Source organism: Cetorhinus maximus, chromosome 16, assembly GCF_964194155.1.
Source record: "Cetorhinus maximus chromosome 16, sCetMax3.hap1.1, whole genome shotgun sequence".
Taxonomy (NCBI): Eukaryota; Metazoa; Chordata; class Chondrichthyes; order Lamniformes; family Cetorhinidae; genus Cetorhinus; species Cetorhinus maximus.
Genome location: NC_135894.1, coordinates 60,098,491 through 60,124,196, shown reverse-complemented (window position 1 = coordinate 60,124,196; position 25,706 = coordinate 60,098,491). Strand labels below are relative to the sequence as shown.

Below are 25,706 nucleotides of genomic sequence, written 5' to 3'. Positions count from 1 at the left end.
AGGTGTGGAGCCAACAGTGGCTGCTGGCCGCCGTTTAGCCAGCAGCTCTATGAGGCAGGACTTACTCCTAGAGAGGGGCGGAGGTCTCGCCTCCTAATAATTAAAGGCCCCTTGGTTGAAAAATTAAAGTGGGCAAGTTGGCCAAGTGGAGGCGGACTTGCCCCAGACATTTACACGGAGGTGTGGGGAGCTCATCAGGAGCCCGTGTAATACAGCACATTAACTCTGTTGCTCTCCACAGATGCTGCCTGAGTATTTCCAGCACTTTTTGTTTTTATTTCAGATTTCCAATATCTGTAGTATTTTGCTTTTACACTTTGTATAAATGAAGAGAAGTTTTGTAATTTAATTGTGGAATGCACAGTTGTATTCAAAAGGAAAATAAATCCTACTGCATCCACAAGGTTAGGCATAGGATAATAATTCCAGTGGGAAAGCAAAAAAAAAAACTGGATAATTTCTGGATAGATAAACTTCATTAACCTGAGATGAAAATGACATTGGGCTCTTAACTGCATCATTTGACCCTAATTTACATACATTAATGAGTTCTTTACCTGTTTCCATGAGGAGTGCAGGCTGCTTAAATTAAGGCCCATACAAAAATTGGAATGGGTGAACTTCTAACAGTATGTCAATAGAACTTAATTTTTTTTGTGTCATGTCCTGCTTTTAGGCATAGATAATGAGATGACAATTCTCTCTCATTTATTCACTTTCCCTCACATAGGCGCACACACACACATACATACATGCACAAAGTTGTTTTACCTGCCGACCGCAATGGCGGGTTTTCGCACTGTATCGTCCCATTCCCTGTGCATCCTGCCTCGTTAATAATGCATTCACAGGAAACATGCTGGATCGCTGGCGGGCAGCCTTTGATTCACCTGTCCTGCCATCACCTCAGGCCTTCAATAATTTGGACACCATATTTGAAGGGCACCCCTGCGCAGAGCTAGCACTCTCTAAGGGATCAAAAGCTGTTGGAAAGTCATAGCTGCCAAAGGGATGAAACATGCTACCCCCAAATTTAGCACCACCTCTCTCAGGTGCTGAGTCGATGCAATGGAGGCCTGCCATGAAGCCCTCCACCCCTGCTCTGTGCATAGACCAGCAAGCAAGGTCAGCAATCCAGCACGGGAAGTGGTGGTCAGTGCCAATGCACTACAAAAAAGGAGAGACACCCAGTGCCAAAAGAGAATGAATGATCTACTCCATTCTTCCAGGGTAAATCACTCTTCTCATCGCTCTCAACTCTCACACTCACGAACCCATCACGCATCCACAGGGATCTCAATCACTGTCAGTTCAAAGGCCATCACCATTCATTCTCTCACACACACCTTCATCTGTCCTGCAGATCTTGTCCTCATGCCTCCATGGCGCCATTCACCACCCACACATGCCAGGCATCCTTCTCATCTGGCCAGGCTGGCGTCCTGCTTACACTCTCTCCATCTGTCTTCATGCAGGACAAGCTGGCACACAGCAAAAGGGAGAGGTCGCAGACTGGCGGAGAAATGCCCGACATCAAAGCCCCCACAGACTGAAAATAGAGTCATCTAGCCAGCCAGCTGCGACCTGGACCATTTCTATGCTGACGGTGAGTTCGGTAGCACTCAGCGAAGTAAGCACCTGGCAGTGCAACATCCATCAGATAACCATGCCTATGTGTGAGTTCCCCTGTTCTGCGATTCCTTGTGTTGCAGGCACATCTGGGAAACAGCTGAGGGGGTCCATGAGCCAGGTCCGGGACAAAAGCCCCGAAGACACTGCGGAAGAAGAAACTGATGACACCCTAACTGAGGACAGGTCACAGCATTCACCCACACCCTCCACCAGCGCAGAGACATACTCCTCAGTGGGACCTAGTTCTAGAGTAGCCTTGGGGTCACAATCTGGTGAGCACATCGCACTGTCTGATTTATAGTAGGCAGCAGCTGGGACTTCCCAGGTTTCTGACACTTGGAGGACTGCTGGAGACCAAAAATCTGCTAAGTCCAAGTCAGATGAGGGTCTCTGGACTCGGTTATGCCTCAGTTGCTGGAGCTGCAAAGGCAAACTTGGGAACATCAGGAAAGGATGTCTGCTGCACTCTTCTTATTGCAAAGCACAATGGAGGAGACCGTCCACCTTCAGTCTGAGGTGATAGCATCAGCATGCCAATGCATCGAGGTCAACACTGATAGGATGGCTCCTATGCAAACCTTGGTCCAGGACGTCATCATGCACTGCTGAGCAGGCTGAACTCCATCCCTGATGCCATAGTTGGCCTCCAACAGTGTCAACACGAGAAGGGTGTGCATTGGCTCCACCTCACTGCAGCTTCCACTTCTCCTCAAGGCGTCAGCCAGAGGCCGTTGGGCACCCATAGGGAGGGAGGACCAGGAGCCCAATCAACCCAGGGTGATCCGTCCAGGTAACTCTGGGAATATCCGGCCTATCCAAATCCCCTCTTCCTGTGGACACGCAGCTCCAACTCCACAGGCCGAGGAGGGTGCAGGATACCCAAAGCAGACCAGGGCCCTCCAGGTCTTGGTTGTCCAGAGGATGCCCACCACAGTCATCACAGCAGGCTGCCTCCACCTTTGCTGTGGATGTCAATGGAGCACCAAGATGTAGCAGCAGGATTAGGAAGATGTAATTGCACAGCTTGGGCACGGGTGTTAATCACTTGAACATAATGTTCACTATTGTAAATAAATGCCCAAGAACGTCTCCTTGCCTATGGCTCCTTGTTATGATGAGCAGCGTTTGTATCATTCAGATGTGAAACCTTGGTTCCTGTACAAGAGAAAGGCAGGTATCTCAGTCCAGGGCTCTTCCTGTTGCAGTGTGTAACCTTCAGGCCAAAGTGATGGTCCGGCTTAACACTCACTGGACGCATCAGTGATGCCTGCACCTCGATGGTGCTTGTCATTGCTGCCAGAATGTCATGGGCAGGTGTCACAGAGTTCAGTCATTCTCTCTGTGTGCTCTCAGCTGGGGTTGGCCCCCCATCTCTTCAGCATCTGTGACCAGTGACGGTGTGCTCTGGAAGGGGATAGGTGCTGAAGGCTGATAAAGGATCAAAGTTTCACAGCTGCGCCTCCATGATATGACCCTGATCACCAAGTGCAAGCGAGCTGTCCTCAGCCAGACAGAATCCAGACATTCACAGAAGCAATGTGAAGATCTGTGAAGTGTCCTCACTGCATGTCATCATCATCCTCCTGGATTCTAGGGCTTCCGTTGTATCTCCATAACATGAGCCTGAGCACGGAGGGTATGTGAGCTGCAATCAGCCACAGGGGAGTCAAATGTTCACAGAGCAACATGTGGACTGTATTGCAGTGCTCCACTGTACATGTTGAGGCACCAGAACCTCATTTTCAAAATGCCTACTGTTTGCTCCATCAAAGTCTGGATGGTGGCATAAGCCTCACTGTACCGTAGCTCTGCTGCAGTCTGAGGCTGCAGTTTGGGGGTCATTAGCCACATCCTCTGTGGGTAGCCCTTGTCCCCCAGGAGCCACCCCTGCAGCCTCTCTGGACCCTGGAAGATGTCAGGGATCTGAGACCTGCTAAGGATGTTGGAGTTGTGGACGCTCCCTGGGAATCGTGTGCAGACCTGTAGGCTGCATTTGTGATGGCCGCACACCAGCTTGAACATTCAGTGAGTGGAAGCCCTTGTGGTTGACGTAGTTGACCGCTTGTTGCCATGGAGATCTAAGCACCACATGAGTGCAGTCGATGGCACCCTGCATGTGTGGGAAACCAGAGATCTGTGCAGATCCCAGCGCTTCTGCTTCCTGGCTTTCCTGATCCCGGTCGAAATGCACAAAGTTCTGTGCCTTCACGATGATGGCATCCATGACTTCCTGGATACACCCATGTGTGGAGGCTTTCGAGAGCCCACACAGGTCACCTGTGGAGCCCTGGAAGGAGCCACTGGCGTAAAAATGGGGAACCGCGGTCACATTCACTGCCACTGGCAGTGGATGCCCTCCATGTCCCCGTGGCGCCAAATTCTGTGGCAGGTGGCATATGTGGCTGACCAGTTCCCTAGACATGCGCAGTCTTCGGTTCTCAGTCATCTGCAGGAATGACAAGCACCGTCTATAGACCCTGGGTCTAGTGAGGTGCCTACAAGTGATAGCTCTCTCTGGATCTTCAACTGTATGCGCAGCAGGTCCTGCCACTCCTTTATCTTGAGGGAGGTGCTCCTCCCTTTGCCGAGCCAGGCACCTCTGCTGCACTCTTCTTCTTCTCTGCTCTCTGTAAGCCATGAGGCATTCCGCTAAATCATCAGGCTCCATGATCCTGATGTTCTCCTCCTGCTGGATCAAAGAGAGAGAGGCGTGGGTTAGCATATGTATCCTAAAAACTTCTCTTGGTTAAGCCTGAAGGCCCTTTCACATATGCAGGAGAGTGCTGGCCACCACTTGGATGGCCAGTGCGTCGTGTGCTTCATGGCTGCCCGAAACCCCACCCACCTCTGCCCCACTCCACTTGACCGAGTGGCGGCAGCTCCGGCCACTGGACTGCATGCTGTACTCTCAGCTCAGGTGCAGGAATCCTCCTAACCTGCACTGCAAGGCTGTGCTGTTAGCTTGAACCATGCTGGATACAGGTCGAGACCTTAATAAAGACATCGCAAGGGGCGCTGAGCGCCTCCACCAGTCACTGCGCCATGGCCACCTTTTGCAAGGAGATTCTACAACTTACCCAATCATCCAATTGTTGTGCTGCCCCCTAAAATGCACATTAATTTGCAATCTGCACTCGAGGGGTGAAAGATTCTGGAGCATTTGGTGGCACTTTCATGCTTTTGCGTTGCTTGAATGGGCAGAAAAGCTTCAGAGGCTCAACTGCAAGCATGTCAATGGAGCTGCTGCTGAACAGTTTCAACTGCGGAAAAATGCTCACTTTTGACAAGAACAAAAATAGCTGCAAAAACTCAGCAGGTCTGATGGCATCTGCGGAGAGGAACACAGTTAACGTTTCGAGTCCGTATGACTCTTCGTCAGAACATGAGTTCTGAACACGCCACTTCTCCTTTGATGTCCTACAGGCGATTCTCATGAGCGCTGCACAAGGTTGTGTACACTCACCTCCGAGTTCCCCTCGAAGCTCAGGTAAGCAGGTGCACACCTTTTAAAGGCAGCTGTGAAGCACGTTGTTCTGAAGTCACACTGACGTGGGCGGTAAATTTGATGGGGGGGGAATGATTCCGACGAGCAAGGCTTAGATGCTGAAGTATTAAAATTGGATTCCCAACGTGCGGCGGAGGGAAACACAGTCCACCTATTGACGGGCGGAGCAGGCGTTAGCAAACTGGTTTCACAATGATGCAAAACCGATTTTGGGCCATCTCACTGGAAAGCACCCCCCTGCGCCCGCCATGACACTTGATGCCAATGAGAACAGATGGTTGCACCCAATTTAAAACATAACATATATCTTATGTCCATTAGGCTATTTAAATTTGTCATATTGTTTTTCAAAATTATTTGATGAAAAACTTGTTATGATATGATGTGCATGCAACTTTTAAGGGAGACATCTTAAACTATTGTCAATCACAATCCACCTCGACAGGATGTGATGTATTCGACCCATGACTTATTGTCAGTCTGGAAGCCACAGGGTAGAGTCCAGATGTAGATTCTTAGCCTCCCAATGAATACTATCTGTATGTAGTCTTACCCTCAAATAGTGAACCCACATTATTGTTTCATCAATCCTCGTTATTGATTGGCATATTTATGTCAAAGAAAAGAAGAATATAATATGGTGGCAGGGTGGCAGCACAGCTTTTGAAGATTTGACTGCAAAACGTACAAGCCTCAACCATTCACATTCAGTGGAATAAAAGATCTGGTGTGAACGTGAAACAACTATGAAGACTTGCCATATGTAAGAATTATGCAACTTCTGTAGGGATTCTATGCGCTGTGCCTCCGCTCTGGGGTCATGCCTTGCTACAGCCAGTGGGCATTGGGTTCTGGTAAGATTTTTCAAATTTGAGAGAGGTTAAATAATTGAAGTCTACCTGCTGCAAAGTTTAAGCAGGAACAGGTCTCGCTTTAAGCAGAACTTCAGAAACAGGTGAAATCATTTCTGCTTACTGTCCCTGCTGGAGATCTGGGGAAGCTATACTGCAGGCTGGGCTGAGAAGAAGATTATAAAAAAGTTTTTTTCACTGTCTCACTTAGTCTTTGAAGCAGACAGCTCCATCTTGTGCCCAATTAACTGTTTTGTGGGTGGAGCTTAGATCAACCAGGAAAAATCAGAAACAGCTCAACAGTACTGTCGTTAGGGGAGAATCTTCCCCATGTCGGGCGGGCTGTGCGGGAACGGGCGGTTGCGGACTCGATCGCCACTGGCGATTGGGACCGTGCCGCCATTTTACGCAGGTGGGCCAATTAAGGCCCGCCCAGCGTGTTTGCTGGCTCCCAGGGACAGCGGGAGTTGGCGGGTGATGGCAGATCGGCAATCGCCTCTAGGTCCAATGGCGACCCGACAGCCTGTTTAAAAGCCAAGCTGCAGCCGCTCCAAGGCTGCTGTATATGGCCAGAGGTCGGGTCCAAGGCAAATCCAGGCTGGTCATGCAGGAGGGTAGGGCAGGTGGTCTATGTGCGCCCAGGTTTTCTGACGAATGCCTTGCTGCCCTCCTCAAGGAGATGGCAGCACGGCGGGAGGTGCTTGTCCTTCAGGACGGGAGGAGGAGGCCACCGCACTTGGCAAAACGTGCGCAGGAGGAGGTAGCAGAGGTCGTGAGCTCCCACGACATGGTGCTCATGGATCCAGTGCTGCAAACGGTTCAATGACCTGCTGTGCATGGGAAGGGTGAGTAGTATGTTGGCATCCTTCACTTCACCCATCATGTCAGCTTCTTCCCCTGGTGCCCCACCCATGCCTGACTGGCCTGAATGCAATGAGTCATTGACGGCATGTGCCCTTAGCTGGGCGGCCCAGCAGATATTCCCTATGCTCTGGTCAGCCTGAGAGGGTGGAGATGAGATGGGTTCTGCACCCGCAGCATGTGGTGGACTGAGACCCACGTGACTGCAGTGGGGGCAACCTGGAGGATCTGCACCCATGGGCAGTGCTCGAACTCCAGGACATGTCGAAGTTAGGGTGGGAGGGGGTCTTCAAGGTGGCGTGGAACAGATTGATCTGCTGCCCTCTGCGATCCATGTCATTGTGCCTCCTTGCTAAGGCAGGTTAAACTGTACTCCCAAGTGTGATGAAGGCAGCATGTGGCCAAGAGGGGGGCGGTGGGAAGGACACACCTGGCATATTTGTGTGAGCGTTCGGCAGCAGCGAGGTAAGGATTCATTGGACCCCTGCATTGGCCAACTGGGCTTGGGGTAGGCCGGCCGTGAGGAGATTCACGGTACAAATAACACTTATCAATGCTCTTTTCCCATTTCCAGGAGAAGAATTCTCACAACACCGCCGAGCGGGTGAGGACTGGCGGTGGGTCAGCCCAGGTAGTGCTGCTTAGCTGCTTCGAGCAGGAGGCCCTCAACCTGGAGAGGCACCATGTGCCCAGGTCCACCGGAGCCGGAGAGGCTGGGGTTCCACGGGCAGGTATGTATGGCCTGCACTCACGTCACCAGCAGCCTCCCAACAGCCATGGCAGTGCTGATTGTTGAGTGAGTGACATTACCAACATGGTTTGCCTGTGGCATGTGGAATGATGAACCCATGATGATCAGGGGGACAGGCATGTACATTGACATTTTCCACAGGCTAACTGATCGAATTTCCTTACTCTTCCTTTCAGCATCAGCGGCGCAGGGCCAGGTCCCGGAGCAGCAGGGGCCCCCTCTGACACCTGAGGGCAATGAAGTGTCAACATCACCAGCGTCACACCATCTCTGCCAGGCAGGCGCCAGCACAGATACTGGCACCTCGGTGGGCATCAGATCTTTGGCTAGTGTCCCAGTTCACAGCGGTGAGGGCACTTCACAGTCACTGGAGGAGCTGGCAGAGACAGAGAGTGCCCGTGGCGCCAGCAGTCGGAGGACTGCAGGGGCCCAGGCACATGCTCAGTCCATGGCTGATGATGAGCCTCAGGAGTCGTCCGCGATGCAGCCAACTCGTGAGATGCGGCCGGGTGTGCGGGAGCATCTGGTGGAGAGACATGAGGCTGTGCTTGGTTTGATGTCAGGGGTGGAGGAGTCTATGTGGGCCGTGGCCAATGCATTGAGCCTCATGGCTGAGTACCAAGCTTCCTCCATGGAAAGAGTGGCAGCTCTCATGGAGAGGCAACTCCAGGGACAGGATCAGGGGTTCCTGGGGTTGCGTTTGGACCTGCAATCCCTCATAGCGGCATTGACCTCAGGTGGTCAGTGCCCTTGTGGGTGATGGTTTGAGCGCCAGGTCTCCCACCTTGGTGCCCATCCATCTACGGTGAGCAGGGAGGGCCGAATGGACCTTATGTTGGTGGAGCAGCTACCTGTCATCTCTGCGGGCGCCTCTCAGGGCGCTCCGGATGAGGCTGGCAGCTCCTTTGCCCCCTGCCAGTGACCACAGCACTCAATGAGACTGCGATGGCTGGGGAGATGCCATCTGCGGAGCTGGCAGCTCCCTCCCAGGCGGGGCAAGCACAGGCTCTATGGGCCAGAGGACATCTGCCAAGGGCATCAAGGTCAACAGGACAGCAGAGAGAGCAGGCTGCCTCGGATGCCAGTGCCAGTGTTGGGACACCAGAAAGATGTAGCACTCGCAATCGTAAAATTAAGGCACCTTAGGCACATCCCGGGTTCATCACTGGTGGTGTTTTGTTGGCTCCCCTATGAGTTCCTTCTGATTGTGTTTGCAGTGCGACACCATTTTATTTGTGTTATATTGAGAGACTTTTGTGAAAACATTAAATTAAGATTGTCTAACGTGACTGGGGGGTGCCTCTTTTCTTGTGCAGGTGGATGGATTCCTGAGGTGTTATGAGTGATTTATGTCATTGACATTTATTGACTGGGCCCATCAATGCTCCTATCCTGACAGATTTGGCATTAAGGTATCCAGTATGGATGCTGCAGCCCAGGCTTGTGTTGGAGGTTCATATGTGCTGTGCTTGCTGAAGGTTTCTTGGATTAGAGCGTCCCAGGTGTCCCTGCCTCCCTGGAGTATGCCCAGGTCAGCATCTGCCACCTCAGCATTTCCCTGTGCATGCTCACCCTCGGCCTCACTGCTGGACTCATCATGTTCAGCCACAGCCACTGCACCTACATCTTCTTCATCCACAGCGTCCCCGCCTTTGCAGCGCAAAATTGTGGAGAGCGCAGCATGCAGCCATTATCAGTGACACTCGATCTGGGGGGTACTGGAGTGCGCCCCTGGAACGGTCCAGGCATCGGAAGTGCATTTTGAGAAGACTGATGGCTCTTTCCACCACAGCCTTGTGAAGGCGTGACTTCTATTGTACTGCTGCTCAGCTTCTGTTCTTGGATGGTGGAGAGGCGTCATGAGCCACCTTCTGAGGGGATAGCCCTTGTCTCCCAGCAGCCATCCATCTAGCCGGGCTGGAGCACTGAAGAGCCCCGGAACCTGCAAGTGTCTGAGGATGTAGGCGTTGTAGGAGCTGCCTGGGTAACTTGTGCAGAATAGCAGAATCTGCATCCTGTGATCACACACTATCTGCACGTTCATGGAGTGGAAGCCCTTCCTGTTGACGAAGGCACCGGGCTCACCTGCTGGCGCCTTGATGGCCACGTGTGTGCAGTCTATTGCACCCTGGACACGGGGGAAGCCAGCAATGGCCGCGAAGCCTCTGACTCGCTGTGTCTGACTGGACTGGTCGCAGCGGTAGTGGATGAAGGTCAATGCACACCTGAGCAGAGTGTTTGTGACCTGCTTGACACAAGTGTGGACAGCTGATTGGGAGACATCACAAAGATCACCCACTAACCCCTGGAAAAAGCCAGAGGCATAGAAGTTGAGGGCAGCTGTGACCTTTGGAGCCATGGGCATGGGGTGTCCACCCACTCAGTTAGGAGAGATCTCTGGCCCAATAATCTGACAGAGCGTAAACAGAATTACCTGGAAAAACTCAGCAGGTCTGGCAGCATCGGCGGAGAAGAAATCAGTTAACGTTTTTAAGAAACGTTAACTGATTTCTTCTCCGCCGATGCTGCCAGACCTGCTGAGTTTTTCCAGGTAATTCTGTTTTTGTTTTGGATTTCCAGCATCCGCAGTAGCTTTTAGCTTTTTGTTTTAATCTGACAGAGCGTGTTCACTGTCTCCCTTGAGAGACGGAGCATCCTTCGGCATTGCCCCTCAGACATATTGAGGTAGCTGCTTCGCCGCCTGTATACTCTGGCAGCAGGATAGTGGCGTCTTCTGCGGCCCCTTCTGCCTTGGACTGCCTCTTGGCCCTGTACCCCTTGTGCCTGCGCCTGTCCTCCCAAAGGTGGCTCCCCTGGAGGCTGAATGTGCACTCCTGGCCTCCTTCCCCTTCTAGACCTCCCTTCCTCCTCAGAGGAGGTGCCTCCAGTGGAGGGATCGCCTCCCATTCCCAGGCTCAGGGAGGCTTCCTGAATCCTACAGGCCCCAAAACAAATCCTCACTGCAAAGTGCTGACCTGAAGGTTATGAGTCCAGTCCAAGCAGCTGGTATGCGTTTTGAACTTTTCCAGCTCACGCAGGCAAGTTTCACTAACTTTGGAACACTAACTTTTAAATCTGTAGAATCGCGAGTTCACTGAGCCCACTTCTCCTGCCCGTGGATGAGCTTCATATAAATTTTTGCTAGCTGATTGCCCGTTGCACCTGTGTGACGAGCCGAAGATCGCACGGGCGACACAAAATCCCCGTCAAGTCGAGCCTCAAGACTGAACACATCAGATCTGTCCATCGACCACCTTAAAAATCCCAGAAAAAATATGGTCAACACTCGAAGATCAGTTATGAATGAAGCTCCACTTCTGAGTACACCGTCTGGAATTCATGTCCTTTAGCCAACAGCCGAAAGAGAACATTGACCAATTCATAAGTAGCTGTAGAGACAAGGGCATGATTGTGATTTCATGGCAGCAGACTTAGCTGACAGAATAATTGAGCTGATGATAGCACCTAGCCAATGGAAGCATTTCAAAAAGAAAGTATTTCACCCTTCCCACCAAGCTACGCTACGCTACCTCTCAGCCAACATTGACCTTCCGATGAGCCTTTGCCGCGTTATAGCTGGCAGGACTCAGAAGGTCCATTTTCCCATGTGCCTGGTAAAATGATAAGAACCTGGTAAGATTACAGTTAATTGTCTGTTTAACAGGCTTAATTACCTCCCCAACACATTCCAACACGATCTCTTCCAACCAGCCTTTGGTAATAGCCCCTCACAACATAAAAGCGTCAGGCTTCTCCTCCGACACCCTTTGTCGCCATTTTATCATCCCTCCCGCCTCGCAGCCTGTTTCCAGTGGACTGGTAAAATTCTGGCCATTAAGTCCATTTTTCACAGATGGGTGCCAGACTTGCGGAGTAATTTCAGCATTTTCTGGCTTTAATTTAAAGCACAGTTGTTAAAAACAAGTTTTTTAAAAAAAAAACAGGAACTTCTTGTTTAATTGTAGAGCACATAATTGTACTATTTAGGGGGTTAATTTTTGTTTTGAGTCTCGTTACTTTTCTATTTCTAGTCATTTATGCTGCTGTAATCAGTGCGGTTAGTGTAACTGTAACTCAAAGCTAAAATGACAGGGGATTAAGAAGCCAAGACATTTGCATCTTAATGAGGTGCAAACAGCTGAATGAACAGCTGAGTTTGCCCAATATAGCTGGAGCATTAAAAAAATTACAAGCGGTGTCTTTGTCATTGACACCTACTGAATGGCTAATGTTAATTGTCTGATATAAATGGTTACCCTCATTTATCATGGGTGATATAAGTGGTGGGACTTTTTTTTTAACCTTTCATTTTGTACATTTGAAATTTTAGTTTCTGAGAAAAAAGTTTTGATTTAAATTCTGTAATTTTATTTTGGTGGTCTGCTCGGAGGCAGGGAGCCAGGAAAGTACAGGGGTGAGCCGCACCGGGATGGCTCCTTGATGCATTACCACCACTGGGAAGCTTTCTGAGGGACAGTTGGGAATTGGACCTGCTGCTCGCTCCACGGAGGCGGACATCCAGTTAAGATGATTAGGGCCCCAAATAGAGGTACTCCTGCCAGCAGCGGAGTGGGCCCCTGCTACATGTACAGCCAGCTGTACATAATAGTATTGTCACTGTACTGGTATTCCAGAGACCCAGGGTAATGCTCTGGGGACTAGGGTTTGAATCCCACCACACAGATGGTGAAATTTGAATTCAATGAAAAATAAATCTGAAATTAAAAGTCTGTTGATGAGCATGAAACCATTGTCAATTGTCATAAAAACACATCTGGTTCACTTTAGGGAAGGAAATCTGCTGACCACACCTGGTTTGGCCTACATGAAGGCCAGTGAAGATGGCCTCCCAATGGCAAGCTGGGAGTTGGGGATGGCTAACAGAGCCAGAGGCGCTATCCCCTAATAACAGAGTGGTGGGCAGCAAATACCCCACCCACAGAACAAATGATTGCTCTGGAGAGGTTTCCTCTCCGCTCCAAGGGGCCTATCAACTTCAGCCCTCATAACCTTTGATTTGGATCTCTGACTCTGAGGATGCCTCCGTGATGAGGTGCCCCCAGTCTACCTCAGCAGTGTTGACCTCTCCTGGTGGAGCTGTCAAGGCTCCAAAGCTGCTGGCCCTCTGATTGGGCTGGCAGCATCGGGAGTCCGCTCTCTCTCCTTAATAGGACAACGATTGAGGAGGTGGCCAATTAAGAGGCTGCTTTTTAAAATATTTATTCATGGGATGTGGGCGTCACTGGCTATGTCAGCATTTATAGCCCATCCCTAATTGCCCTTGTTCAGAGGGCATTTAAGAGTCAACCACGTTGCTGTGGATCTGGAGTCACATGTAGGCCAAACCAGGTGTGGACAACAGATTTCCTTCCCTAAAGTACATTAGTGAACCAGATGGGTTTTTTACAACAATCGACAATGGTTTCATGTCATCATCAGACTTTTAATTTCACATTTATTTTTCATTGAATTCAAATTTCACCATCTGTGTGGTGGGATTCGAACCCGAGTCCCCAGAGCGTTACCCTGGGTCTCTGGAATACCAGTAGAGTGACAATACCAGGATGCCACCGCCTCCCCAGAAGATTGCACCACCAGCGTCACAACCGGAAAGTATGGGCTCAGGAGTTATTTGGCCCTGATGTAGGGTGAAAATCCAGCCCATTAACTCTGTTTCTCTCTCCACAGCTGCTGCCAGACCTGCTGAGGATTTCCAGCATATTGTTTTTATTATAGTTGACTAAAAGCAATATTTTCCCTGGAATGTAATACTTACTTTCCCTTTTTGGGACATTACTTACATATATATGCACAGAAACTTAACTGGACCAGCCACAAAAATACCAGGCGGAGTTTTACACTGGCGGGATTTTTGATCCCACCGCACCCAATGGACCTTTGAATGGCTCTTAGCATTTTAGGCCCTCCCCCGCCGTGATGGGGCCATAACATTTCACCCACAGTGTCTACAAGAGCTGGTCAGAGGCTGGGAATACTGCAGCGAGTAATTCACCCCTAACTCCCCAAAACCTGCCCACCATCTACAAGGCATAAGTCAGGTGTGTGATGGAATACTCTCCACTCACCTGGATGAGTATTGCTCCAACAATACTCAAGAAACTCAACACCATCCAGGACAAAGACACCTACTGGATTGGCTCCTCATCCACCACCTTAACATTCACTCCCTCCACCACTGGCGCACAATGGCAGCTGTGTATACCATATGCAAGATGCACTGAAACAACACACCAAAGCTCCTTTGACAGCACTTTCCAAACACACATCTCTGCCACCTAGAAAAATAAGGGCAGCAGACACATGGGAGCACCATCACCTACTACTTACCCTTCAAGTCACATATTATCACGTTTTGGAAATATATTGTTGTTCCTTCACTGTCACTGGGTCAAAATTCTGGAACTCCCTCCCTAATAGGCATTGTGGGTGTACCTACACCACAATGATTACATCAGTTCAAGAACGTGGCTCACTATCACATTCCTGAGGGCAATTGGGGATTGCCAATAAATGGTTGCTAGCCAGTGATGTCCACAGCTCTTGAACAAATGATAAAAAAAGAAAAAAAACTATTTATACTCTCCCAGTTTTAATGTGCCTGAACTTTGCAGTTCTGAATTTCCTTTTCTGGGGTTAATTTTGGGGCAGTATTTGATTATGCTGAGTCCTCAGCCTTTTATCTGGCCATTAAAATTTCTGCAGGATTGGGGTCAGATGGAGACATAATGATATCACACAAATGAGGGAAATATATTATACAAAGTTTTACCAGTTATTTGTGCCCTAGAAATTTTGGGTGCACTGACCTTTAGCATAGATATGGGCCTCTAGGGGATTAAAATGAGACAATGTGATCAATTGCATCATTCAAAGCAGCACAAGGCAGAAAGGGGAAATTTTAAAATTTTGTTTGCTGATGTTCGTATGGCCCCACATCACCGTTTTCTCAAAGCTGTGTAGGGCTGAAATAAGTCGGTCCCTTTAAATAACTGTGTGGCCTGCATAAAAATTTAAAGGACCTGCGTAGTTAAGTGAATAGGCAACATAATACAAAACGAGATTAGGGAACATTGCCCCACTAATTCCACAAATTCTGCATCTGAGGTGGATAGCTGATTGGTGGCACCCTTGAATTAAATGCACCCTAACCCCAGGAAGATTCATCTATAACAGCTAGGTCCCTTTCCTGCTCAAAAGGCTTAAACTCTGAATCCTGCATGATGTGCACATGCTTGGCATTAACCCTACCCACATACATGTCACAACATTTACTCTGTTACATTTGCCAGATACAGCCACATTCTAGCATCACATTTAGATCTGTTTTTTCAACTGGCTTATTTTGTAATATTTTTGCATCATTTGTGAACTTGTGGATAGTTCATTCAATCCTTCACTCAACTTCTAAAGTTTGTAAAGGGCAATGATCCTAACACTGATCCTTGCAGGAGTTCACTGGTAACCAGTCCTCCTGCAAAACCATTGCCACTAATAATCACCTGCTGTTTACAAGAATGCAGCCAGTTTTTTTTATACAATTTAAGATCTGCGTATCAATCTTATTAGAATTTAGGGTTGCCAACCCTCCAGGATTGGCCTGAAGTCTCCAGAAATTGAAGGTCAATTCCCAGGACACTGCTGTTTGCAACCCTGGAGAAAAATCGTCAGGACATTTAAAAAAATGTTTTTTTGTCATTTTCTTTGAACATTTCTCTTTACCAGATATAAAAATATTGAAAATGGGGAAAAAAGTGCTATTTGGCTGAGTCAAGCATCATCCAATTGGGCAATGAGTCTTTTTGCTTTACAGTTGGCCTAGGAAGCCAGTACGTCAGAGGGATGGATGTGTTGGCCAACTAATGGCTGGAATGTGGGGGCAAGTCATGTGATGAAACATCCAGGAATACATTTAATCACATTTAGCAGCCCTATTGGAATTTATCTTACTAAATAGTTTACTGTGTGGCACCTTATCAAAAGCTTTTTGAAAGTCCACGTATACATTGTTAACCAAGACAACCAATCTAACAACTTCTTCATAAATTTCAACTAGATTGCAAACCATTTTTTTCAGAATCTGTGTTGAGAGCCTCATTTTTAAAATGATTATTCATCTTTAGGGATTTGGGCATTACTGACAAAGCTGGCATTTATTCTGCATTCCTAGTTGCCTTAAGAAAGTAGTGGTAGGACCTCTTCTTCAACCTCTAGTTGGCAGGTCATAGTGCTGTTAACTCGGGATTTCCAGGATTTTGACCCAGCAATGATGAAGGAACAGTGATATATGTCAGTTTCAGTCTTTCTACAGCATACCTCAAAGACAAAATAAAGCTTTGTGCAGATCAATTAAGCAAATCGCAAATGGATAATAAAATAGGCTGTCAGTTTCAACCAGAAATTACAGAAAACTGGAAAAATTAACCTTATAGATTGCTCACCTGAGAATTTATAACATCTGCTATCATTAATTCTACTGTTAAAGATGTATTTAGAATGAAATAGTCTTTTAACAATGATTCATCTCGTTGTAATGCTTTGTATTTAGTCTTCTTTGTTTTTCTTGCCAAATGTACCAATGATCATATTAGTCAGAAGGAAAAATTAAGAAGCACAGAAAGTATTGTCAGGATTATGCAATCAATTATTTTTCTTGGCATATAGAGAGCTCTAAATGGACAGTTTTAATATTATGCGATTACCATAAAAGTAGCTATAGGGCAGATTAACTTGAAAATTGCATGGAAGCTCTGGAAAAGGAATTGGAACTCAATATCTGTACAGAGTTGATTTTCTATTTTACCCCTTTGCTATGACAGTACATAATATGGCTGCTTTTATTCTTGATTTTGAATTGTGTGTATAAGTCCAGGAAATTTTTGACGAAATTGATGTTGTTTGTAGCTTTCTCAGCATCCATCTCAGCTTTTGAAGTCTGGGGTCTGCAAGTCATCATTTCTGCCCTCTATGACAGGACTAGCATGCAAGGTTGCCTTCCAGTGAACTGTCTTTTCCTTTTACACTGATCACGTGTGCAAGATTGACCCCTCTATGCCACTAGCTAAAGGTCACAAGTGCCAATTTTTGAATTGGTACTTGCAAATATAAGAATGAATGATGCTGCATCCCCAATTGTCACTCAAGTTCCTTCTTTACTATCATTGAGCCTGTGATTTCATATCTATTTTTTAAGAAAACAATCTTAGAAAAATTGATTTGTATTTTCAATGAGCCCTTTAATATTATATGTGGCTTTGCAGGCTGTTAATGGCTGAAGCGCAACACCCAAAGCTACTTCCCTCTCAGGCCAGAATCCCTCCACTACTTGACTGCCACCCCACCCCCTCCCCCCCTCCAAGGAGGGATGAATTTGTGAACCAAGTGTGGAGTGCAGTATGCTCATTGTAATATATTCTGACCACTTTATCCTGCTGCAGATGGTGGTTGCAAAGATCTGCTTTCATACAGTGAAACCTATAAAAATAAACACTCTCAAAACACAGACACCTGCAAAGAGTGGACACTTATTGAGAGTCTTAAATAACTTACATGGTAAACTATAAAAGGAAGCACTCTGGAACCATGGACACTCATAAGTTATGAATTATGGATGACTTTCAATGCACCAAACCCTTTTACAACTTAAAACATGGGGCACGTAGGTCAATAAGAAGGAGCAATGGGTTTGTGAAAGAAGCAGCTTTTGTGGAATGGGGAGCTCTTGCCCAGCATCCATTGTAGCAGAGAAACTATCCCGGGGATGCTGCAGTTTTTTTTTGCTGCTACGGATGCTGTAAGAACTCCCCAACCTACTGAAAAATACCATGACTATTTTAAAAATAAGGGCACTTGCACAAAAAGGACAGCTGAGGCCAGCACCCAAGACATCTAGAATATACAGGTGTCAATGCACTTCTTCACATTCTTTCTCTGTTATTAGGCGGTGCAGATCTCAGTAACATGTTCATTTTAAAGAAGAAACATTTAGAATTAAGTTGAATATGTTTACTTAGGTACATGGAGGTCTGCCCATGTGAATAACTGTCTTATTTGTTTTTAGTGACTTACAGCCTGAACCAGGTGAATTTGAGAAGAGTGCTTTTGAAAATGGAGTGGATAGTCAAAATATGAACCAGGAAGTCCGTAAGTCTTTGAGGGGCTGAAACTATACTTTAAATTACACTGTTAAAAATAATATTTCCTATACTTCAAATAAGTTAAATGTTGGGGACCATGTAAGAAAGAACTTATTTTAATATATCTTTTCAGGTGAAAGACATCAGCTCAGAGAAGATGAGTTGTCTGGAAAGAACTTCATATAGTGGAGATTTTTTTAATATATCCTATATAATGGTTCTCTGAAGTGTTGATGAGTTAGTCAGCCTGAACCATCATTTACATTTGCAAACACTTTTGTACCTGCCAAGTTACCTACATTCATAATTGATGAATAGGTGATTTTTCCAAATTATTTATGAGGTGCAGTCCTGATGTTTCAGGATAGTCATAGGGATGATACCAAACTACCTCGTCAAACGATAGGCCCTGGCTTGGGTAGAGATTTTGATTGACAGCTGGTTCTGAGAACAAAGAGAAGTGGACAGAGTCATTAATTGGCTGGAGTCCTGTTGACCAACAGCAGAGTCTCCCTCTGACAAAATAGCAATGGAAGCCAGTACCAGTCAGTGAGGGGTTGAGGGTGGGGAGTGTGGCAGTGAAATAGTTGCATCAAAAATATTCCAAAAGCATTGTGAATAATCTTTGGGATGGAGGAAAGGATAATGTGGTGCACATCCTAGAGACATATGACATTTCCATTTCAAATATTAATGGAAAAGTTGACACAAAACTCTGACAACTCTGGACCTTCAATTTAAAAGATTTTTTCAGTCCCTTTACAAAGGGGTGGGGATGAAGGGGGTGGTAGTAATTGGGAGTCTGCTCCCTTTCTTCCAGACTAACTATGATAGCAGGAGATTGTGGAGTAGGGGTGGGATTGTTGGGGTGTTGGGGGGAGACATTAAAGGCTGGCATTCTGATGGGTGCCCAAGATGTACACCCTATTAACTCAGATGCCTGTTCAAAGTATTTAAGGTGATCTCTCTGTGACCTAACTTTGGAGTTAAAATGCTGCAAAACTAAGCAGACATTTCAGCAGATGAATTTTCTTGCATGATTTCTCTATTCAGCATCACTAAGTTGGTTGTATGACTTTTTTTTGAATATTTGTGAACTTTACTACACTAAATTATTGCAATTGGCTCATGGTATAAAGCTCTAATTAGTTAAATATTTGAAAAAATATCTTCTTGAATTCTGCCCCATTGAATCACAATTATAACTTGTAAGTGTCCGTTTTTGCTTACAGCTTTCCAGGCTAATTGGGTGCCAGAGTTCTTCTGTAAAGCGGGGTCATTGCATTTGGAGGCACAAGGTTCTTCAGTCTTGGAAATTCTTTATCTTCCCTTTTACACAGGAAAAAGCTATTGCACGTTTTTCTTAGTAAATGAGCAGGTATTGACCTCTTTGTTTTTAAACCATAACTGTAATATTGAAGGCTAATTTAGGCTCACCAGTTAAATTTCTACTTTAATTTTGACTTAAAGTATAACAATGTTTCTCAATGTGGTTAAATTAAACAGTTTCTTGTAATTTAGCCAATATGATAATTAGAATGTGGTCATTCATTTTATTTATTGCTTTAATGCTATCAATGAAGTTTTAAGTAAAAGTTTTGCAACTGGTATGCATAGAGCAAACACATCTGCAGGAGGTATGATGCATGTTGCTTATTTTTCCTATTTTCTATTGAAAGGGACATTCAATTAAAAGCCAATGCAACTAAATCTTTTTGTAAAAAAAATCCAGTTCGTTCAGTAAAGCAACTTCAAACAGCATGAAAGTAACAAATTAAATTCTTGCTTTTTTTCCAATTAAGGAACTTGACCAACTATTCACACTCTTCCCATGTTTTAAATTCTGCCTTAATCGTTGTTCCAACAACCCTCCACATAAAGATATTTCTTCTAGCTTTCCCCTTATTATTTTTTTGTTCCTTTGGTGATTATCTTAAATTTCTGCCTTCTGGCTACTGACTCACCGATCAGTGGAAACCATGGGTGGAATTTTCCACTCCGGAGGCTAAGCGCAATGGCGGACAGGATAAGTGACGCATTTCTCACTGGTCGTGGTGGCGGGTTTCCATGCCAGATCATCTGCTTTTCAGCTAATTATACATGCATGAGCGTGAAACACATCATATGTTGTGGCAGGGTGCGCTGGGATTCGTCTGCCCTGCCATTACCTCATCGGCTCATATTCCTGGGTGCTATATTTAAACCGCGCCCGTGCACACATCATTCTCTGCAGCCCAAGACTGGTCTTGATGAGCAATGGAATGGCCCCCAGAGAAATGGAGCCGACTGCCTCAAAGTTGAGTGACAATGCACTTGGGTCATTTCTTGACGCAGTGAAGGAACGGTGGAACATATTTTTCCCCTATGATGGGAGCCAGAGGTCCACCAGCTTCATGATGCTGGCTTGGGAGCAGGTTTCCAGAGTGGTCAGTGCTAATGGTGCTCAGAAGGGGGCCCCCATCCAGTGCAGGAAGAGCTTGAATGATCTCATCTCAACTCACACTCTCACAAGTCCATCAGGCATTCGCAGGGTTACAGTTCACAGGGATCTCACATTCTACCAGCACAAGGGACATCATCACCGACTTTCACACTTTGGCATCTTCATCTCTTCTCACATCCTGTATAACTCGCATCCTCAGCCCTTACAGAGGTCCACTCAACACCCACCAAAGGCAGGCATCCTTATCATCTGTGCTGGCATCCGTCCTGCTCAGTCTGCCCATATCTCTTTTTGCAGGATCACCCACAGCAACAGGGAGAGATCCCAGACCGGAGGGGGGATACTTGAGCTCAGGCCACTCACAGTATGTGAAGAGCTGGTGGCAGGGCTGGCCGGTGAGGGCCAGGACTGTGCATGTGCCGAGAGTGAGACTGGCATCTCCCAAGCCATTGAGGACCGATTAACAGCTCATTGGACACCTGCCAAAACTGTGAGTGCATTGTAATGTTGGTGACTATGCAGCCAATCACTCATCTCTTCTCACTTTAACAGACATCAGCAGGAAAAGGAAGAGGGCCACCGGCAGCTAGTCCATCAGCCCCAGCCCCCACACAACCTCAGATGAGGTTTCTGAGGACCCACTAGATGTAGAGTCGTCACAGCTTTCACCCTCACCCTCCGCCAGTGCAGAGACACACAACTTGGTGGCATCCAGAGCAGACTTGGGATCACCATCTGGTGAGCACAGCACAGATTTGGATCCACAGCAGGTGGAGACAGGGACATCCAATGTCACTGACACTCAGAGGACCGCTGGAAGCCAGGCTTCTGTTAAGTCCAAGTCAGATGATGAACCTCTGGACTTGGCCCTGACAGATGTTGGAGCTGCAAAGGCAGACACAGGAACGTCAGGCAGGGTTGTCAGATGCAGTCACCAGATTGCAACAGAAAATGGAGGAGTCCATCTGCGTTCAGTCTGATGTCATTGCACCGACATGCTAGCACACCGAGGTCAACACCAGTCGGATGACGACTGCCATGGAGACATTGGTCCAGGACTGTGCGCCTGATCTGCGCCAGGACCTGCACTTCATCGCTCTAGGCATAGGTGGGATCCATCAGTGGCTAGGCGAGAGGGGGACGGGGCACATCAACCTCACTCCAGGTGCCCCTTCTCCTCAAGGAGTAAGGTACCCATAGGGAGGACCACCATCAGCTGGTCACCCTGGGGCTATCCAGCCAAGTGACTCAGAATGTCCAGCCGCTGCCAATTCCCTCTGCCTGTGACCAATCAACTCCAGCTCTACCAACCGAGGAGGGTTCATCTGCCCCACAGCAGGAGAACTAAAGCAGGCCAAGGCCCTCCAGGCCTCAGCTCTCCAGAGGACGCCTGCCAAGGTCATCACAGACAACACGGCATAGCAGTCAGCAGGCTGCCTCCATCTCTGCTGTTGATGTCAAGGATGCACCAAGATGTAGCGGTAGGGTAAGAAATGCTAAAAGCGCAAAGGTAGCAAGGGTGTTCACAATCTGTATATAATTTGCATAAATGTAAATAGATTTTGTTTCAGTCAACTTCTCATCAGGTGTATGCTTCTTCTATCTGATGATATGCTACTTGGTTAGTCGAGTGCCGCAGATGCCCCCCACCCTCCTCACAGATGTTGCTTTGTCTGCCTCAGATCTATGTCGTCTCAAAACATCTCATTACAGTGCCTGACCATCCTCTGCACAGTATCGATATGAGTGAAGCCTCTGGCTCTTAAGAACTTGGCGGTAGGACAAGGCATCTCTGAGACCTGCTTCACAGGTTCACGTGCTGTTGTCTTATGAGTTTAGAAGCTGGAGGCTGCTTTAGTCCCCTGATGCTTCTGCAATGAAGAGTGCTCAATATGGATCTTAGAGGATTGAATGCCGACTCACACTGCAGTAAATCTCAGTTGGTGTACCTTTCGTTGGCCTCCATGTAATGTCCATCAGCCTTGAGTGTGCTTTACATATGCACCAAAAGTCGGGATTTTATTCCTGGTGGCCTGCAGCGTTATCTCATGTCTGCGTGCACATCTAAACATCACCCCAATATTAGTCCCGACATTCCCACCTCCATGCTGGAGAGCTATGGACTTCGCTGACACATGTTGAGCCTTGCGGTTCCTGCTAGATGGTTAAAACTATGCGAGATAGGAGGTGTATGTAAAGACCCCAGATGCCAGAGTTTGAGATGGAGGATGCAGCGCTGGGCCAGAAGGTCTGGCTAGGGTCTCTTGACACTAACCTGAGTTTGAGATGGTCAGTCAACTTGGTTACGTGCTAGCTACAATGGCAAGTGTGCCTAGTTTCCTTGTGGATGTGTCAGACTGGTGGAATGAAAATGTGGAGGCCTCAAATGGGATCAGAACAAATCCCCAAAACATCTGATGTGTGGTCTTTCTTATTAAAGATTAGAGTATTTCATGCCTAGATGGAGTGCCATCATTTTCAGGCCCATAGATGCCAAGGCTAGCTGTACAGGAACTTGGGAGACTCCAAATGGAGGCACGGTCATAGTGCTTAACAGAGATCAGATTATGTTGCTGCTGCAGCTTTCACAGTCCACTGAAAGGTGAGCTAAATTGCAACCTTTCCTCCATTACTGACAGTTACAGATGTATGCGTCCTGAAGAAATATCTAATGCTGGGGGCCGAGTATGATGATGAGGCCTGAACACTTGCCTTGGGTGAACAATTGCCTGTGTGGTGATACTGCAGTGTGGATTCAGAATAGATCTCAGGCATCAAGGCGAGAACCACTGAGTGATGATGGTCCTTGCTACACTGCAGGCATACTGCCACGAGTGCACTGAGGGTTGCAGTGCTGCTCATGCCTCCTCTGCCGTAAGCATTGGAATGTTGGTGAAGTGCTTGGAGAGGCTGCACCATCTCAACTCCGTTCCAAAACTCGCTGTTGCAGTTATTATCCCATAGCAGAAAGGCCACATGCTCCAGAGGCTGCCTTACCTTCCAAGATGAGGACATTGTGATGCAAGAGTATAACTACTCATTCAGAAATTAATGTGCTTCATTGAGATGATGAGGATCGCAACAAAGGTGTTAAGGAGGACCCAGCATAGAGGGCACTGGTGAAGAGGCTTGTATGAGGTAGTCATCATCAATCTTCTGGAACCCGGTGGCTATAAGCATCTCACGTGCACGCCTGCCTCATCTGGCCTGTGCTACGGCCTCTTCCTCTGGATCCTCAGCTTCCTTGCCCTCATCAAGCTCAACCTTCTCGACGTCCTCATCACCGGAGGAGATGTGTAGTTCCTCCATCTCTTGTTCTGCCATCTCATCCCCCCCCTTTGGAGTGCCAGGTTGTGTAGAGCGCAGCAAGCCATGATGATGCAGGAGACCCTCTGGGGAGAGCACTGGAGAGCGCCGCCTGACCTGAAAAAAATATTGAAAACGCATCTTCAACATACCAGTGGTCTGCTCAATCAATGAGCATGATGCAGAATGAACCACATTGCACCTCTCCTCTGAAGCACTCTGTGGCTGCCGAATGGGGGCCATTAGCCATGTCTTTTGTGGGTAGCCTTTGTCACTGAGGAGTCAACCCTGGATGTGTGAGGGCCCTCGAAGATCTGTGGCACCCATAGAATCTTGCACCTACCTACATAATCTGCTTCTGGTGGTTGCTGACCAGCTGCAGGCTGGGAGAATGGAACCTTTCCTGTTGATGAATTGTAGTGGCTGCTGCCAGGATGCTCATAAAACCATATAAGTGCAGTTGATAGCACGCTGCACCTGTGGGAATCCAGAGATCACTGCAAATCCCACTACGCAGGCAGCCTGGCTGTCTTCATCTAGGGAGAACTGGACATAATTGTATGCCTTGCTAAATAGGGCGTTGGTAACCTCCCGGCTGAAATTGGGAGCAGAGGCTTGAGAAATCTTGCAGAGTTCCCCAATGGAGCTCTGGAATGAGGCACTTGCAAAGAACTTCAGAGAGGCGGTCACTTTGAGAGCCACACTGGCAATGGATGGCCTCCACGGCCCTGTGGTGTGAACGCCTCCTGGAGAGTTTGTAGATGAGAGCAACTATATCCCTTGATATGTGAAGGCATCTATGGCACTGTCTCTCACTCACCTGGTCATGCTAAATGCCTCCCTTCAATGGGTCTGTCAGTCTCAGCTTCAGGATCTTGAGGGGGTTCTGCTGGTGCTTGTTCACCGGGGTGAGATTCTTTCCCTTGCCCAGCAGCAACAGGTGCTTTTTCTCCTCCTTCTAAGCTGCCTGATTGCCAGGAAAAACACTACACTGTGTGCTCCATCCATGATGCATTTGTTCTCATCTCTGTGGAAACATTGAACAGAAACATGAATGAACCCGTCATGGTCACCGTCCAGTCGTGAACTAGGGAGTCATTGTGAAGCCCATGGGTTGCTTTCATCACAGCCATTCCATCCCCAATTTGACCCTTGGAGCATGAGTACTGCCTTAAGGGTAACGGGTAGGGTCCCCCACCACTCCCCAGCCCCCACCACCCCCACAAATGCCATGAGCATGACGGGGCTTTCACACAGGGGCCTGGATCTGACTGAGTTCTGCCAGGCAATAGAAGCCTCAGTCAGGGCACTGTCAGACTGAATCCTTTGGATTACAAGCAGCCCCAATTTGCACTAATTTAATGACAGTGCTGTGGGGATGTTAGGTGCTTTCAAACCCTGAACCTGCCAGCTGCAAGGTTTAGGGGTATTTGGGCAATCAGGAATATGCATTTTGGCCCGCTGCCCCTTTACAGTTGGATCCTTCTGGCCCTTACAATTTCCTAGAATAGGGACAAAGGGTCTTTGGAAGCCAATCCAAAAATGGCCCCAATTGGGAATAGGCTATCTCAAGAATGCGCAACATGACTTAAGGCACCACAATCCCAAATTTGCATTTGATTGTTCCTAACATTTCTCAGCTGTGCCTTCCTCTCCATTTGGTAAAGTGGAGATTAGTCAGGTGCTCCTTCAACTGGCCCACACATGCAGTGGTGGACTCCTCCCACAAGCCCTGAGAGCCCTCCCCTGGCAATTTTATTTATAGCTTGTTTGCGTCATTGGATCAGCTTGAAAAGGTTTTACTACAATGAGGTTTTAGTATGAGACCAGCTTCCACCCCCGCCCCACCCAGTGACTGTGGGAGTCCTTCCCAACGTGCTGGAAGAGCATCATGTGCAGGTTTCCCTTCCTCGAATCCCTCTCCTTCCTCCCCTCCTAATCCTTGATCCCATCGTGATAGTTGTAAATATCCCTGTCCTCCCCCAAAACCATTTGATGTTGATATCCCGATGCCCCATGTAGATCTGACCCCTCCCCATCTTGAAGCCCAATTTACTGTCACTTACCTAGAACCCCCTCATTAGACCATCGAGAGCCTCCCCTCCACTACATTACCTGTTCCCCAAATACAGGCTGTAGATGTCTCCCCTGACTGTGACTGTGCCATCTGCAACCTGGTATCAAGCCACCAATCCCCGGTACT

The 25,706-nt window shown here is 47.6% G+C and overlaps 1 protein-coding gene across 1 annotated transcript in view; it reads left to right on the top strand.

Annotated features, from left to right (window-relative positions):
- Window positions 1-25,706, top strand: part of LOC144691873 (cilia- and flagella-associated protein 47-like) — a 647,761-nt gene that overhangs the window by 276,602 nt on the left and 345,453 nt on the right. Inside the window, exons 38-39 of the mRNA XM_078560450.1 lie at window positions 17,679-17,761; window positions 18,987-19,132. Coding sequence (XP_078416576.1) covers window positions 17,679-17,761; window positions 18,987-19,132 — 229 coding nt within the window. The remainder of the gene's footprint in view (window positions 1-17,678; window positions 17,762-18,986; window positions 19,133-25,706) is intronic.